At 33.8% G+C, this 16736-nt stretch overlaps 1 protein-coding gene across 1 annotated transcript; it reads right to left on the bottom strand.

Annotated features, from left to right (window-relative positions):
• Nucleotides 1–5234: 5234 nt before the first annotated feature.
• LOC114669565 (extracellular calcium-sensing receptor) lies at nucleotides 5235–16736 on the bottom strand. The gene is made up of 6 exons (XM_028825754.2): nucleotides 16503–16736; nucleotides 15567–15858; nucleotides 13546–14376; nucleotides 9530–9757; nucleotides 7953–8076; nucleotides 5235–6262 (listed from the first exon to the last, which is right to left on the bottom strand). Exons 1-6 carry the CDS (start codon nucleotides 16733–16735, stop codon nucleotides 5346–5348), a joined length of 2625 nt encoding a protein of 874 aa, XP_028681587.2. The 5' UTR covers nucleotide 16736; the 3' UTR covers nucleotides 5235–5345.

The following is a 16736-nucleotide window of genomic DNA, read 5'->3' as shown; positions in this document are numbered from 1 at the left end:
TATGTGCTTAATGTAATTTAAATACATTCATATTTGGCTCTGCATTTTAGTACTCCCCATCAATAGTACAGTACTGTTTCTGCCTCACGTAGAATCCTTTATTAATTATTAAGAAGTGTGGTTTTAAGTAAATAAGATAGAATTTATAGCTCATCTCCTGCTGTCATTCATGGGAAATTGCTAAAGTCTAATGTTAATGAAAGAAGCAAAAGATTTTTAAAGAATCTTAGTGAGCTACTAAATTTTGTACATCATGATTTTACAATGTATCCATTTGGGAAAAAAATTAACTTGCTCATAACATAAGAAATGAAGCTGGAAATGTTGCTTTTTAAGTAAGAAAATGTAATAATATTAATGTTTTCATCATGAATATGAAATTCACATACATTTTCTAAATGTATAAATATTTCCTTTACTAATTGTTACTGTTCAGTCATTATGATTATGAAGCAAACATGTACTGTATTATCAGAATGGCTAAAAAGTTCCAAGTCGATATTTTTTATTTAATTGCTAAGGCTCTGACAGCTCTCCTTTAATTTGATTGTGTTAAATGCTAGGTGTGCTAAACGCTTAAAATACTAAAACTGGCATACAGCATAAATACCACAAGATGTCAGCATTGACACATACTATTATTCTTCTTGTTCAATATGTGCTTAAAATAGTATTCTGATTTGTTATTTTGTTGTAATAATATTTAGATATGTGCATTACTATTTAACGTGTATTTGCCTTTATTTTCTTTTGTTTAAATTATAAAGTTTACATTATAAATTTATATTAATTTTTATTGAAGTACTGTATCTTTTATGGTGAAATGCCGTATGGAATCTACTTAGTGTTTGAATTACACAATATTTGAATGCTAGTCAAAATGTAAAATTTAGAATACTGTCCTGAATGTGGTGTGAATGAATTGGTCATCTGAAAGACATTGTAACATTGATCTAAAAACAAGTAAGTTTAGTTGTTTTCTGATGGACATATCAAAGTCCAAGTGGGTGTGCAATGGCCTGATGCCCTAAGGTGCTGGCAGTTCCTGCCCATCTGTCCATACTGCATACAAGACCAGCATGTGAGGTGAACTGACAATATGACTGCCTCAGGTGGTAATTTGGTAAGGGCAGTATTTTTTAAAATTATGAAATAACATAAAAAAGAGTTAATTATGAACCTTAAGACTAGCATTCACATCTGGTTCTTTTTTTATATTTTGGACACAACATGAGTATTTCATGTCTTTTGTATTCAAGGCAATTATGCTGCCAGTATTGTACTGTACTATCAATAGTTATTTTGATGTGAACATTCCGTATTGTCAAATAAAACGTTTATTGTATAAGAGTGTATGCTTCGACTCATAGCCAGCAGCACCCAATCTCTCGTATCACATGTCTCTGGGGCATACGTTATCTCTCTGTATTTAGTCAAAACAGGTACATTACTTTTTGTTAATTACTGTATATAATATGGATGATTTTGCCTTTTGGTGGATGTCCCCTCTCGCTGCAGAGACCTCAATGAATAAACAGAGGAGATGGCAATATTAGACAGGAAGCACCATACTTCATATTATTTTTAAAGAACTACTTCTGCCAGTGATATTAAACCCTCAGTTTTATAATCAGATTATTTACTGATTATTAAATATGATTTTTAACTTCCTCCATTGACTCTTTTTTAATATGAATAATTTAGTAACAAATATATTTTTGGAATAAAACCTGCACTGCACTTTATTGTTTTAAATACTTTTTTTAATAAAAGCACTGAGTACTTTTTACATCTACCCTTGCTTGTTCCAGAGCAGTATGTCCCACTCAGCATCACCTCATTTGCTCCAGAGTTCCCTGGTCAATACCAAGTGTCCTATTAAAATTTACAAAAAAGGGTTGTTAGTAAGTAAGCCAGAGAGCTAATCCAAAGAAAAAATGAAAGTCATAGTTATTTTTTTTTTACTTAATATGTTACACAAAGTTGTTCATTGCACTGTATCACTTAATAAAAATTAAACAGCATTTTAGGTCACACAAATAAAACCACAGCTAAATTATAACTTGTTTTAATCTTCAGAGGAAAAAAAGCAATACTGCTACATATCTCATCTGCATTATTTATATAGCAGGTCAGTACTATTGATTCTCTTTTGATTTCATTATTGAACTGGCAGCATCAGCCAGCCTGACAGACAGTAAAGAGACACGAATTTCCAAAATTATCATCCTTGGACAAAACTATTGGTGGTCCCGGGTTCCTGCGATTTTGGCAGCTGAAGGGGGAGCAAAATAGCTGTCCTTTTGTATACAAATTCGCAATCATAAAACTGAACAAAAACACTTTTGGAGGGTCAAACAAGAGCGATATATTTTTAAAGCTACCCTTGTTTGTGTTGTTAATGCCCGGCTCAGCCTTTGACTTGTCTATCAACAGTCTCGGGTTCCTACGAGCGTGGCAGCTGCAGCCAACATGGGCCATCACAAGGATGAGAAACACAGCTGAATTTCCTTTCATATTCAATGTCACAATCACAAAACTGAACAAAAATATTTTGGAGGGTTCAAACAGAAGCAAGACATTTTCAAATTTTTGAATGTCTATTTTGTATGTTCTGTTGTTTTAAAGCCAGTCTTGTTCTGATTATTAGCAGGAAAGTTTAAGTATGCACATTAGGGTTTAGTTATTTCTCTTTTTAGTGTTTTGGTATTATATAGTAAACATGCTCAACTGTTTGGGGGCTCAGACTTGAACGTCCTGAGTGATCTGTGTGGTACCTGTCTCTTCCATCGCTGTGTTCCTTACAATATATATTTAATATTCTGTGTGTTGTTAAGAACATGCATTGTGAAAACTATTTGCAACAGATATTGCATATCAACTCATTATTGGATGGTGGGTATAGAAAAGAATCACCCCCATTGAAAATATTCACATTTTGTTGCTTTACAGACCAAAATGAAAACATAGACAAAAATATTTTGTCACATATATTTATTTGATACAATCTATAATATCCAAGTTAAAGATATAATAGCAACAGTTCAGAAAAATAATAATAAATAATAAATAAAAGAGAAGAATCACTGAGATTAATAAAGGATCACCTCGTCCCAAACAATACGTGTAAACTCAATCAGGTGTTCCTGATCATCTTCTGCATTGCACACTAAGGTTTTTGGCTTCCTTCCTCCTGTGATCAATTGTAATCATTCCGGTTAGTTTTGCATAAGAACAGCTGTTCTTGGAGCATTCCTGTGCTTGGTAGTGCAACTGAAAGCAAACAATTGACTATGGGTGGCAAGGCACTTACAAAAGATCTCATGGATAAAGTTGTAGACAGGCACAAGTCAGGAGATGGATGCAAAAAGAGTTCAAAAATGTTATCAATCCCTAGGAGCACAGTAAAATCCATAATTAAAAAGTGGAAATTGTATGGTACTACCAGGACCTTGACAAGATCAGGCCTTCCCTCCAAACTGGATGGAAGAACGATGAGGAAACTGGTCAAAGTGTCTACCAAGAGACCTATGGCAACTTTGAAGGAGTTATAGGAATTTATGGCAAAGAGTTGCGATTGTGTAAATGTGACAAGATGACATGTGCTCCACAAATATGGCTTGTACAGGTGGGTTGCAAGAAACAAAAAACACTTCTCAAGAAAAACCACATTAAGTCTCATTTAATCTGTGCCAAAACATATCTTGAAGATTGTCAGATAGAAAAAGGTATTATTGTCACGAGACCAAAATCAAACTATTTGGCCTCAACATCAAACAGTACACCTGGCGGAAAGCCAAAACAGCTCACCATCCAAAACACACTTACCTACAGTAAAGCTTGGAGGTGGTAGCATTTGGTTGTGGGGGTATTTCTTTGCAGCAGGGACTGGCTTGTCAGTGTTGAAGGAAGAACGAATGGGGCAAAATACCGTCAAATTCTTGAAAGAAAAATCTGCTCCCACCTGCCAAAAGGTTGAAGATGGGAAGAAGGTTCACCTTTCAACATGACAATGACCCGAAGCCAGAGCATAACTGACCACACAGTGACTACAGTAGAAAAAGGTGAATGTCATTGTGTGGCCTAGTTGGAGCCCAGACTTGAACCCGATTGAAAATCTGTGGGATGATTTGAAGATTGCAGTCCACCAGTGGTAACCATTCATTTCGACTGAGCTTGAACAATTCTGTAAAGAAAAGTGGGCAAATATTGCACAGTCTAGTGAAGTATCCCAACAGACTCATGGGTGTAATTGAGGCAAAAGTTGGTTCCATAAAGTACTGATAATTGGCGGTTGTGATCCTTTATCAAGTCAGTTTTTTATTTATTACAAGTTTACCAAACATTTGCTTATATATCTTTGACTTGGATGATATAGGATGCATTGAGAAAATAAGGAGAGAGAGTGGCTGGTAGCATGCACTGATTACAGCGCGTTGCCGCACACACCACATGACAAACCACATGGATTGTGACCCGAGTACAGCCGTGCAACAGGTGACACCTCAACTGAAAATAAAACTGAAAATATATTCTTGTGTGTGCTTTCATTTTAGGCTGTAAATCAACAAATGTTGATATTTTCAAAGGGTGTGATTCTTTTCTATACCTACTGTAAGTTTTGGGGCAGAAAAAATATACCTTGCCACATTTGGCAGAATTTAATTTGGTTGTATATGTCTGTATAATTGTATATGTCTGTATAGTCTGTATATGTCTGTATAATTAATTTTGTTTTGATTGTTCACTGAAGAACGGTCTAATTGTCAAGCTGACTTGCTTTTTAAAACTTCATTTTTGTAGTATATTTCATAACACAGTTATTTACAGGGCAAATAACATCAACATGAATGGAACAATACATTAAACCTTCATCGAAAATTACATTAAAGGAAACTACAGATAAATTTAAAAGTTTACAAAAAATCAAGTATAAATATCTAGATATAATAAAGTAGCATATGTTAGAATGTGATTGTTAGATTTTCTAGTAAGTATTTAAATAAATAAATTATAGTTAAAAATTTTTGTTAAGTAAATGAAGCAACTTAGTTAGCTGAATAATAAAATAAATATTTATTAAGCACTGCATGACAGACCAAAAGCACTTCTAATAATGGTAAAGTGAGTAATTTTCAGAATTAGTAGTAATAAGGTGGCATAACAGATATTTAAATCGAACAAAAGAAAGAAAGATTTGATTTTTTCATAAAACATTTACTTGAACAGGCAACTTTGACTATCAACCACAAGATGGCACTATTGTTCTTTATTTTAAATTTCACAAGAGCAGCTGTGCAATGAGCCAAAAAAAAAAAAAGTCAAGCTGCAGTCTTCAGTGGTTATTAGTGCTTTTTAAGTGATACTGCTTTGCCAATGAGGCCTTTTTTAGTATTTTTTTCTGGATGCAGAAGAATAATATAACACTTTGGAATAAAAATACATAAAAGAAGTCCAAAACTAGATGATAGTATGGCAAAAACTTCAACTGCAACAGTGTATTTTCCTGGAGAGCTTTCATAGGCTGGAATAAAAGCTATCCAGACAGCAAAAAATATTAACATGCTAAATGTGATGAGTTTTGCCTCATTGAAATTGTTTGGTAGCTTTCTCCCTAAAAAGGCTAATATGAAGCAAACACATGAAATGAGGCCAATATATCCTAACACTAAATAGAAGGCTAAGACTGAACCTGCATTGCACTGAAGGATTATTTTTCCTCCTTGGTTATTGGTGTTTCTGAAAGGAAATGGGGGAGACAGAGTCAACCATGTGATACACAGAAATGCCTGAAGCAGAGTGCAGATGATGATAATAGCTCTCTGTTGCAAAGGTCCAAACCACTTCATTGCATTGGATGCTGGTAGCGTTGATTTGAATGCTCCTAGTACCACAATAGATTTTGCCAGAATGCATGAAATACATAGAACAAAGCTGATCCCGAATGCTGTGTGCCGAGTCATACAGGACCACAGAGACGGCTCACCAATGAATGTAAGTGAACACAAGAAACACAGCTCCAGGGATCCCAGCAAGAGGAAACTGAGTTCTGAATTGTTTGCTTTTACAAGGGGAGTGCTTCGGAAATAAAAGAAAATGCCCATTACAGTTAGGGTGAGAAAAGCTCCCAGTATAGCTGCAACTGTTAAAGTAACTCCCATTGTGTCCTGGAAAGAGAGATATTCCACATCTCTTGCAACACATTTTGTTCTGTTCTCATCCGACCAAAAATCTGGGGCACACTTTGTACATTCAAGTGAATCTGAAAAAGAAAAAAAATAACTGATTTGCCTTTTGTAATAAATAAAAACTCCAAACAATAAATGACATTAAAACAGTCAATCAATCCTTCATCCATCCATTGATTATTAATAATCCCTGCACCTCATCAGGGTTGTAAGTACATCAAACCTTATTTCTAATATCAATTAGTGTAAAACTGGAAAATGCTATAAAACCTTTAATCAAAGACATTTTAATATGAATAAAAAATTCAGTCATGAACTACATTTTTTACTAGAGAGAATGGAGCTATGACAAACTTTCTCAAACCCAAGTTTCAGCACTGGGAACCGAGTTGTTTCATGTGAACAGACAGACAGACATATAATTTTTCTCATTATATGTGAATGGCTTAATAATTAAGGACTAATCTGCATTATCAACACACAGGTTTTTGTGAAGGAGGTCTGAACCATGACCTCTCTCCATGCTGTCAAATAATAACAGTTTCAAATTCATTTTAAACCTGTGCTGATTACTGATCTTTTGTTCAGATAGTTCTTTGGTTGCTCATATTGTTACTGTATTGTTTCACTACTGAAATGAACAGCGGCCTCTCAAAGTGTTTAGTCTTGTTTCAGATCATTTTTTTTTTCTAATAATTGGTGATCTGCCACATGTTTACTACTTGTTTGTTTTAACTGTTACACTTTTTTATGACTACATGCTTAAACATTCTTAACGTCAAAAGGCAAAGCTAAAGTCCTAGATAAATGATACTTTTCGTAAATAACCTAATATATACACAACTTGGTTTGACTTTTAAGATTTTAATCAGTAGTACTAGGGTGTTGTACCGTAGTAGTCATTATGAATGTAGTGAGAAGTCAAGCAAAATGACACCTTTTATTGGCTCATTAAAAGATTACATTACAACATGGTTTGAATAGAGACAAGAGTTTTATGGCCAGATATGACGATTGTTTGCATCTCTTGGACTGACACAGACAACCTGACTACAGACCCACATTGTATTGAAAAACCCATCAGAAACTTCAAAAGACTTTGTTGGACAGTTATCTTATCCAAGGATCTTGACCATACATTGTTCTCCTCTCTTGCTAAATGAATCTTAGCCTGAAGAGATCTATAAATTTTTTACATTTAAGATTTTAATCTAAATCTTGGACATTATGATAGGCCTCATTATACCATCTAAGTGACTACATTACAAATTGAGAATCTCATGGCTAGCAACAAGGTCATTACCATAAGCAATATGGAGATACAGCACAAGATAAGGAAACAGAACAACAAAATAGTTATATAATGATATCACTGTCATAATAAAAATGAACTGCAAGAAAAACAAAGCAGTTATAAATTCAGGCTAGAAGAAGTATAGTGGCCTGAAAACTAACATTTACAACATAAATAAAATACAGCACCCTGCATATACATATTACACTTTACCAGGATTAGGAGATTTGAAGAATGTTATATTTTATTATATACATTTTTTATAACAGTGTAAGCTCCTAGCTGATCAATGCAAACAGCATATTGTAACTTACATAGAGTTAGAGTAACTGAAATATAATTAAATCAACTCTTAATAATGCACAGTTCAGGAAAATTAATGTTAGGGTTATTGTAGGGTTTTGTGTGGATAGTCCACATATAGAATATTTTAATAAAAAGTATAACAATAATAAATCAGAGCCCGTCACCTGTAAGGTTGCTGATTTCTCCATCAGCACAGGACACACAGTCAAAGCAGCAAGTAGGCTTCCCATTTTGTGTTGCTTTTCTTGTACCTGGAGGACAACTTTGGCTGCATTTTGAATATGGAACCTATAAAGAAGCAGATCATTAATTATAAAAAGGAATGACTCATATAAACTTCCCATTTTTATCTTCTTGGATATCTGTGCAGTCTTATCATGGCTGCTATTCCAAATGTTTTTGCAGATCACTAAAGAATGCTTACATTAATTTGAAAATGCCTTGATAATTTAAGTTCCTCTGGTTAATGATAACCCAACAGCTTCCCTTGCCTCAAGAAATATATTTTTTACCCTTTAGCCTGTTTGTTCTAACACAGGAAGACGGTGTGTTAAAGCCTACTGTATAACTATAGTTTATACCATGCCTGTAAGGTGCTGTTTTTGATTTTGAGGTGCAACTATTGCTGTTGTAGCAACACTGAAACAACTTATTTAGATCAATGAACCACCTACTGACTTTACAGATATCAAAGGTCTTTAGCAGTTTATTTATTTTAAATAGGTTTCATAAAATAACTACTTTAGAGTTTTTCGTTTTCAGCTTTTATAACTCTAAGGATCACAAAGAATAAAACTTTGTTATTCAGTACAAGAGTAAACCAATCCACCTTACTTTTAATAGAAATACAGTGTTTTCAATGTTGCCCCAGAAGTATAATCAGATTGTGCTATATAGACACAGATGGAAATTAGACAGGTTGGCCTTCTCTAATTGACCTGTGGTTGCAAAAAGTGACAAATATATAAAATACAGATTTTGAAAAAACCTTGAACTGATCTGAATTATGATCTCTGGGTAACCGCACTGCTTACTCTTTTGCCTTGCCAGATTCTTTGCCAAAATATTCTGTTTTTTTACATTTTATCACAGGTGTATTCTAATAAAACACGTTAGAGTTTGCACTTGAATTAACATTAACACATATACAATTATGTATTACCTAATTAAACCTAAATGGAAATCAGCAGATGTCAAACATAGCAAGGTGAGTAACTGACAGGTATAAAATTACATGCTTGTGGAAAAGTAGAGAATGATTAACTGATGAAATGTAATGTGATCTGCTAACTTTGAAAGTAATTTATTTTGTATTCCCTTTAACTGTCCCCTGGGTAATTATGGATTAATCTCTCATCTGTAAAGTTCCAGTTTGAGTCCTTTGCCTAAAATTATAATGAGAATGGTAGCAAGCCTTCAATAGAATATAAAAAAGAGGTGACTTTTACTTCTTACAATGGACATGTATTATAAATGAACTGTGCTACTTTAAATGAAAAATTATACTGATTTTTTTGTGACCTTGAAGCTTATAAAAGTCATTCCAACTCTTAGTCCTTAAACCTAAAGTCTCGGAGAATTCATCCAATATGTTGACAGGGACTAAGGATTAATTGGCAAATTTTATTCGTATACTTTTAATAAAATGAAACATCTTTTCAAAGCTTATATCCATGTAACAATCTCAAATTAAAAATAGCAAGACAGAACACAAAATAATCTGGTTTCATGTAAAACATACCTGAGACTGGCCTCTGCTCCATATGATTTTTTCTTCATTTATAACCGTTTCTTCACCCGAGAGAGCAGAGGCATCAAATGAGCCAACTTTTACCAACTTTATTGCTCCACTGAAATCTTTTTGCCAGTTTATTATGTCATATAATGGCACAGGTTCTCCATTTTGGTCAAAATATACTTTTTCACCAAATCGATTGGTAAAGTTAACAGTTTTCAAGTGGCTAAGCACCTAAATAAATACAAATAACAAAAGACAAACATGTACTCTTCAGTAACAAACATGAAGTTGTAGTTTTCTTCAGCATCCAATGATGAAAGATAAATCACAGTTCTTCTGTAAGCAAATATATGAGATGCCCCTGTTTTGTTTAATCAGACTATATGGATGACTTTACTTTTATGACTTGAATTATACATTGTGAGCAATAAGAAGCAAAGTATATAAGAATATACTAAAATGTGCAGTTTATTAAAAACAACACTAGAATTTTTCTACATTGTGTCAGCCATGAGATACTGTTTTTGTGAAATCAGAAAAAAGTTCACCTGTTTATTAACAGAAAATGTAATCAAAGCAGATGTAAACTGTAGTATATATAGTTTTAGTAAACCCTAGAAAAACATTTGTTTAAATATTCTGGAAATCATCTGTAAAACTCAGAACTGCATAGATGTGCACTCTATTTGATAAGCTTTGAAATGAGTACACTACACAAAGGTTAGAAACATCTTCTTAGGGTATGCTAGATGACATCTCCATTATAAGGGTATAAGTATTACAAAAAAGGAAAAACAATACACTCAAACAAGACAAATGAAAAATCAACATATAATATAGACTTGAATTTTCTAATGGTCTTAAATCAAATTTTCATTCAGTGCATTTACATGCACACACTTAATCGGGTTAAGGTGAATACACTCCAAAACGCAAACGCTCCAGTGTCATTAAACTGTGCAAAAAAGGGTTAAACACTGTCACCAGCCAGCATGAATCAAAAAAATAAATAAATAAGCATGATGCCTGTTGTGTCTTATTAATATGTTTTGTCAAATTGATGCTTTATTTATATGCACATAGCAAACTCTGTTCTGTTTGGCTGTGTGACTGACATCTACAAAAGCCCTAATATGTGTACTTCTTATTTTACACCCAGTGCAGCTGGAATAATAATATTGCAGGCATTTTTATTTCAATAGGATAAGTATTGTATTCATTTATTAATTATTTTAAAAAGTAATCAGACTAAGTAGCACACTTTACTTTTAACATGTTAACCTACTGCTTTTGAGACTGTGTTGTTGAGTTTAGCACTGTACGTTCAGCTCCTCAACATAAATTTAGAGATTTATGAATTTTGAGACAGACAATTTCACCTAGGAGAGAGAACAATGTGATCACCCAAACATTTGCCTCTGGAAATTTATTTTGTGAATGTTTCTATCCATGACTGCTGAAAGCATGTATGAAGCAAATACATGCTCAGGCTGACAGGGTGCAATGGATATACACAGATTACAAAATCTTTAACAGTAAACTTGTTATGGGTTTACATGGCCACATAATCGAATTATTCACAGAGAAATCTACAGCATTTAGTTGGGTTCCCCAGAGGCCAATAACCTATTTTCTCTAACCAAACAAAAGTTAACATGGCATTTTAGAAATCAGGTTTCTGTGAATAATCAAATTATTGAAATGCATGTAAACATGCTAATTGTATACTTAGTTAAGTATACCCAAATACAAGCAATATGCATACTTAATTAACATATAAATTAAACTATGTGGCGGCACGGTGGCGCAGTGGGTAGCGCTGCTGCCTCGCAATTGGGAGACCTGGGGACCTGGGTTCACTTCCCGGGTCCTCCCTGCGTGGAGTTTGCATGTTCTCTCCGTGTCTGCGTGGGTTTCCTCCGGGCGCTCCGGTTTCCTCCCAAAGACATGCAGGTTAGGTGGATTGGCGATTCTAAATTGGCCCTAGTGTGTGCTTGGTGTGTGGGTGTGTTTGTGTGTGTCCTGCGGTGGGTTGGCACCCTGCCCGGGATTGGTTCCTGCCTTGTGCCCTGTGTTGGCTGGGATTGGCTCCAGCAGAGCCCCGTGACCCTGTGTTCGGATTCGGCGGGTTGGATAATGGATGGATTAAACTATGTATAATAATAATAACAACACACAATTTAAAATACTTTATAATAATATTATAAATACCAAAATAATGTAGTAAATGATGTAATAGGCTAACTCTGTTAGAAAAATGTGAAGTATGTAACAATGGCATAGCTAGAGTTTGTGCCGCTCGGGGCGGAGCAGGGCTTCAATTTGCCGCCCTCCAACATATCTGAATATGTTAACCTACTTAAGTAGAAAATTAAAATGATGTATAGAAAAAAAATTAAGATACATTTTGCATAGATTTATTCATATATAGAGAAACAGCAATAATTTTTCACATATAATTATTTATAAGCATCAACTAAACAAGAATATAGTATAGACGCGCTGATAAGCTGTGTTCTAATTATTAGTTTAATATAATTACGCTGCGAAAACCAGAACCAGTGTAGTGTACAAGTGATAGGTGGGGATATTTTCTGCACATAGCAAGAACACATTCAGATTGATAACGAAACAAAATTATAAATTGTAAATTAGTTGTTTATCTTCCTAGAAATTATTATTGGTGTAATGTTTAAGTTTATTTTTGTTATTACCTCATAAATTTCAACTGCTGTGTCTGATGCCATCACAGAAGGACAGTCTGAAAATTATTTTTGAAGCATTTGTGAATAAAAATCAGAGAATTTTACTTTTTTCATTCATGAGTGATATTTTTCTGAACCGTACTGCTAACACATGAATTGTACTGAGCCTTTTGACCAATAATGCCGCCTGCAAAAATGTGCCACCCGGGGTGAACCGCCCCTTTCGCCCATCCCTAGCTACACCACTGGTATGTAACTGCTTTTGATTACATACTGTATGGCCTATGTAAAATATTTTTTTTATCATTTTTCTGTTTGAATTTACTACACGGTTTATGTAGACAACCAGTCTCCATTGCAAAAACAAATAAAGATTTAATTTTAGGTTGATATAGTTTCTTGTTGTCCATGTGTTTTGTGACTTAATACATAAAAAAAATTGGTGGTGTAGTATCACACAAAACCTCAGAAAAAGAAAGACTAAGTAAAACACACAGAAATGTGTTTGTTTGATACCTGCCCACTGCAACAGGCACAAAAGTTCTCATGTTACTCTCTGAAAAGTATGCTTTTTTAGAATAGCTGCATTTTTTTATTATTATTATTATTTATTATTATTATTGTTGTTATTATTACTTGTAAAACATGCAACTGCTTTTAAAAATGTATTTCTGCAAATTCTGGAAACCATTAATAAAAACAACTTTTACTTTTTCAGGTTTCCTGTGAATCTCAGTTTTACTTTCTATAACAAAATTGAGGTTTGGTAAGATCTGGAGACAGTTCCCCACAGTGCACGCTTACTCACACCTGTCAAATATCCATAGGAGAGATTAATTCCATGAAAGAAAATAAAAAATTCTATAAACCAAAAAATATTCGGACCAGAAATCAAGCATGTTTCACATTCTTACTGTACCATCATGCTAACTGAATTATTATTTTTTATTCATTATACATGTTTTCATACTGTTGAATTTTTAAAAGCCATTTATGGTAGTTCTACTGTCTTCATTAAGGTTAATTAGTTTCAAATGTAACTGAACGCATGCTGAATTAAAAAGAGAGTAAACCACATTGATTATTTCATTATATAATTAAATCTGTGTAGATATGAGTTCTTCATATGTTAATTGAAACCCATTATCTTTAAAGTATAAACTTCTGTAGCATATGTAAATGAGTATAACTCTGGTCATGATAAATCATATTGAACTGTACATATGAATATGTAATCTTACTGTACAACTGGATATTGGACTTTTCTACTTTTGTTTAGAGAGAGATCAAATATATATATATACATATATATACCTGCCATGGCCTTAATGGAAAGACAGATTTACATGAGATATTCTGGCCTAAGTTGTCTTCATTGTCACATTCCAGCAGCTTGTGTAGACCATGAGCAATAGCATATACTGCTTTATAAACATTATAGGAAACTCTTAACTGAGAAACATCCAAAAAAATGCTTTTTGTTTCAAGTAGGTTTTCTGAACCTGTGCAAATGCGTGTTTTGGTAGTTTCGTGAGCTATATCCTCTCCTGAGAAATTAAGTCTGCAATTAAACATTTCTTCCCAGAACATATTAGTCAACACATGCTTTTGGTGGGGAGAAGGCTTTACCCTCTGAAGAAATTCAAGGAGTCCAGATATCTGAGCTCCCCGAAAAGCAAAGCCAATTGTTCCTCCTAAAATTGTGTAAAACTCATCTGTTGTTAGCAGAGCAGCTGTCACCCAGGCTTCACTTGCAATCCACTGTCGGTCTGTGATGTTTTCCCTTAGAACTTCTTTTAGCAATTCATAGAATTTCCCTTCTGAGGCAAAGACTATGATCACCTTTGCTGTTGATTTTTTTATTGTGGTTGCAATCTGCCTGAGCTTTGCTTCAGAGTAAATGTTGGGGATAGTTTCATAATATGAAAGACAAACTCCTTTTTCTTTAGCTTGATCTGCAAAAGACTGAATACCATAATGGCCATAATCATCGTCCGTTGCAATGGCACCCACCCAAGTCCATCCAAAATGGGTGATCAGCTGAACAAGTGCTCTAACTTGAAATAAATCACTAGGCACTGTCCGTAAAAATGTGGGAAATTCCTTTTTGTCTGTCAAATAAGCACAAGTTGCAAAATAACTGACCTAAAAAGAAATTAAAATAAAAACAAAAAACACATACACATAAAAGAAAGTGAATCATAGAACTCTAACTTAATGTTATTGGGAACTACTTGTTGATTATTATGCAGAAATATTGCAGACATTAGTAATCTTTTGTAATTAGAGCATCAACTGTACATATTCATAAAATAATGTTTAACAAATCTGTCAGTAGTATATGTTTGTGTAATAAAATATGAACAGCAAAAACAAACCATAAAAATTAAATAAAGTAAAATACTGAAATATTACAAGCAATAGGAAATATATTATTTATTGGCTAGTTTTTGTTATTCTTAACTGTAAACTAAACTTTCAAGTAATGATTTCTTTTACAAATATTCAATTATTCTTGCACACATTAATCCATTATTTGAAACCACTTGTTCGATCGTAATTGGTTCTGTTGACTTAGAGCTTATCATGGCAGCTTCAGACACAATACAGAAATAAATCAAGGACACATCCATACCGTCACATACTGGGACAATTTAGATTTCAAAGTTAGCCTTTTATGCTTTTCTTGAAAGGAACTCAACGTATAAACAGAAAATGGATATAGAAATGAGGAGAATGTATGAGCTTTATACAGTCAATGACGGGAAATGTAGTAGTAGTAAACCATTTTGTCAGGGTAGCTCAGTAGTTAACACTGCTGCTACCTCATACCTCCAGTCTTGCATTCAATGTTCAGCTCAGTCACTCTCTGTGAAGAGTTTGAACATTATCCCCAAATCTAGATAATTTTTCTCTTAATACTTAATTTTTCCTGATCATCCAAAGGACAAATGTGGCAAGCTAATATATACAGTAGCTCTAGTGTGTGAGGTGTTTGTGACTGTGTCCTTTGACTAACTGCCATTATAACCAAGCCTATTTCATGCTTTGTGCAAAATGCTTCTACAGTAAAAGGGACTTCAGCTCTCCAAGGCATTGTATTAGAACAAGCAAAAAAAAAAGAATGTTTTATTTCAATAAAAAGATCAATGTAATTCACTAGATTCCCTTCTAAACTTGGCTTCTGCCAATATAGCCTTTGGTTCTCTGTGATCCTGCACATGTTAAGGTTAAGAAAAGGGATGGATGTAATAAAACTTGATGTTCAAATAAAAAGCAATAAACACACTCATTCAGGTTGCTTAATCTGCTAATACTGTTATTCAGGTACTTACCACTGGAATTCCAAAGGGTCCTATTGTATGAGCTATGGCCCTCGTTGGTGAAGATGAAGCTAATCCAATAATTGCAGGGACAGCATTACTTGCATTGCAATGATTTAAAGATGATGTTTCGTCTTTGCCATTCACCAATTTTAGAGCACCCTGCAGACCGTTGTGAATGTTGTCACAGGTGTCTATAATCTTATATCCCAGTGTTACACCTGGCAGCAGTGTAGGGTTCTTGTTTATTTCCTCAATGGCAAAGATCATCGTTTGAACCCAACGGAATGCTCTAAAATCAAAGCTAACAAATCGAACCTTTTAGAAAAAAGCTCCTCCATTTCAAATGAGTGACAATGCTTGGAAAAATGCATTTATTAAACAATAAAAAAGATTAATTTGTTAAAAATGAAAGACAAGTATTTAAAGATCTGCCATAAATGCACATAAGAATTTGAGTAGCTTGATAAACTAATGATCCTTATCATAGAAATCAATATACATTTACAGAAGAACTAAAGAATTATAATTTCTTAAAATAAATTAATATAATATAGTGCTTAAATGAAATATTTAAAGGGATGCAACTCTGTTATTTCTTGGCTGCCTGCTTGTGTGCAGCAGTTTAAATAGATTAAATCTTTGGGAAACCACAACTCTTGTATATTGTTTATTCCATAAACTTTGTGATATTGTGTCAAAAAACACTCAAATAAGTTTATACATTTATTAGAGTTCATTTCCATAACTCAAATTGTTGTGTTGTCCTCAATGTTGACAGCTATAATTATCTGAATAGAAGCAGTCTACTTTGCCAGAAGATGAGGTGTAATCTTACTATTTTTAATATATACAGTAACAAAGCATTCAGTGTCCTTTTTGTTTGTTGCTATATTTATGGAGGAACTAAATCATGTCTTTTCATATAAGTAAATTTTTTAGACCTACCTTTCACATTTCGTTGTAGTAGGACGAATATCAAATGAGAGATTAGTTTCAGATTCCTTAAAATGAACTGGAAATAGGCCTCCAATAACAATGTCACCGTCACTTTCTAACCCTGGTAAGTCAAATAGGCCTAGTAGTTTGCAAATAGTACTTGTCTGAAAACCAGCAGAGCCAGCAAGCAATAGTAAGGTTAAAGAAAAGTGGAAATCTTTACATGCTGTTGATAGTGGCATT

This window comes from Erpetoichthys calabaricus, chromosome 2 (genome assembly GCF_900747795.2).
Source record: "Erpetoichthys calabaricus chromosome 2, fErpCal1.3, whole genome shotgun sequence".
Lineage (NCBI taxonomy): Eukaryota > Metazoa > Chordata > Cladistia > Polypteriformes > Polypteridae > Erpetoichthys > Erpetoichthys calabaricus.
Note: the sequence above shows the minus strand (reverse complement) of the source record. Positions and strands in the feature narration are given on the sequence as shown.

Bases quoted from the DNA above. Each gene is read 5' to 3' on its own strand.
- LOC114669565 (XM_028825754.2), bottom strand. From the start codon at position 16,735: ATGCCACTATCAACAGCATGTAAAGATTTCCACTTTTCTTTAACCTTA. The intron at 9,758-13,545 runs GTATATATATGT...GTATTTATTTAG, and splicing joins TTCCATTAAGGCCATGGCAG to GTGCTTAGCCACTTGAAAAC. The intron at 6,263-7,952 runs GTGACGGGCTCT...TTTCTTTTTCAG, and splicing joins AGAAATCAGCAACCTTACAG to ATTCACTTGAATGTACAAAG.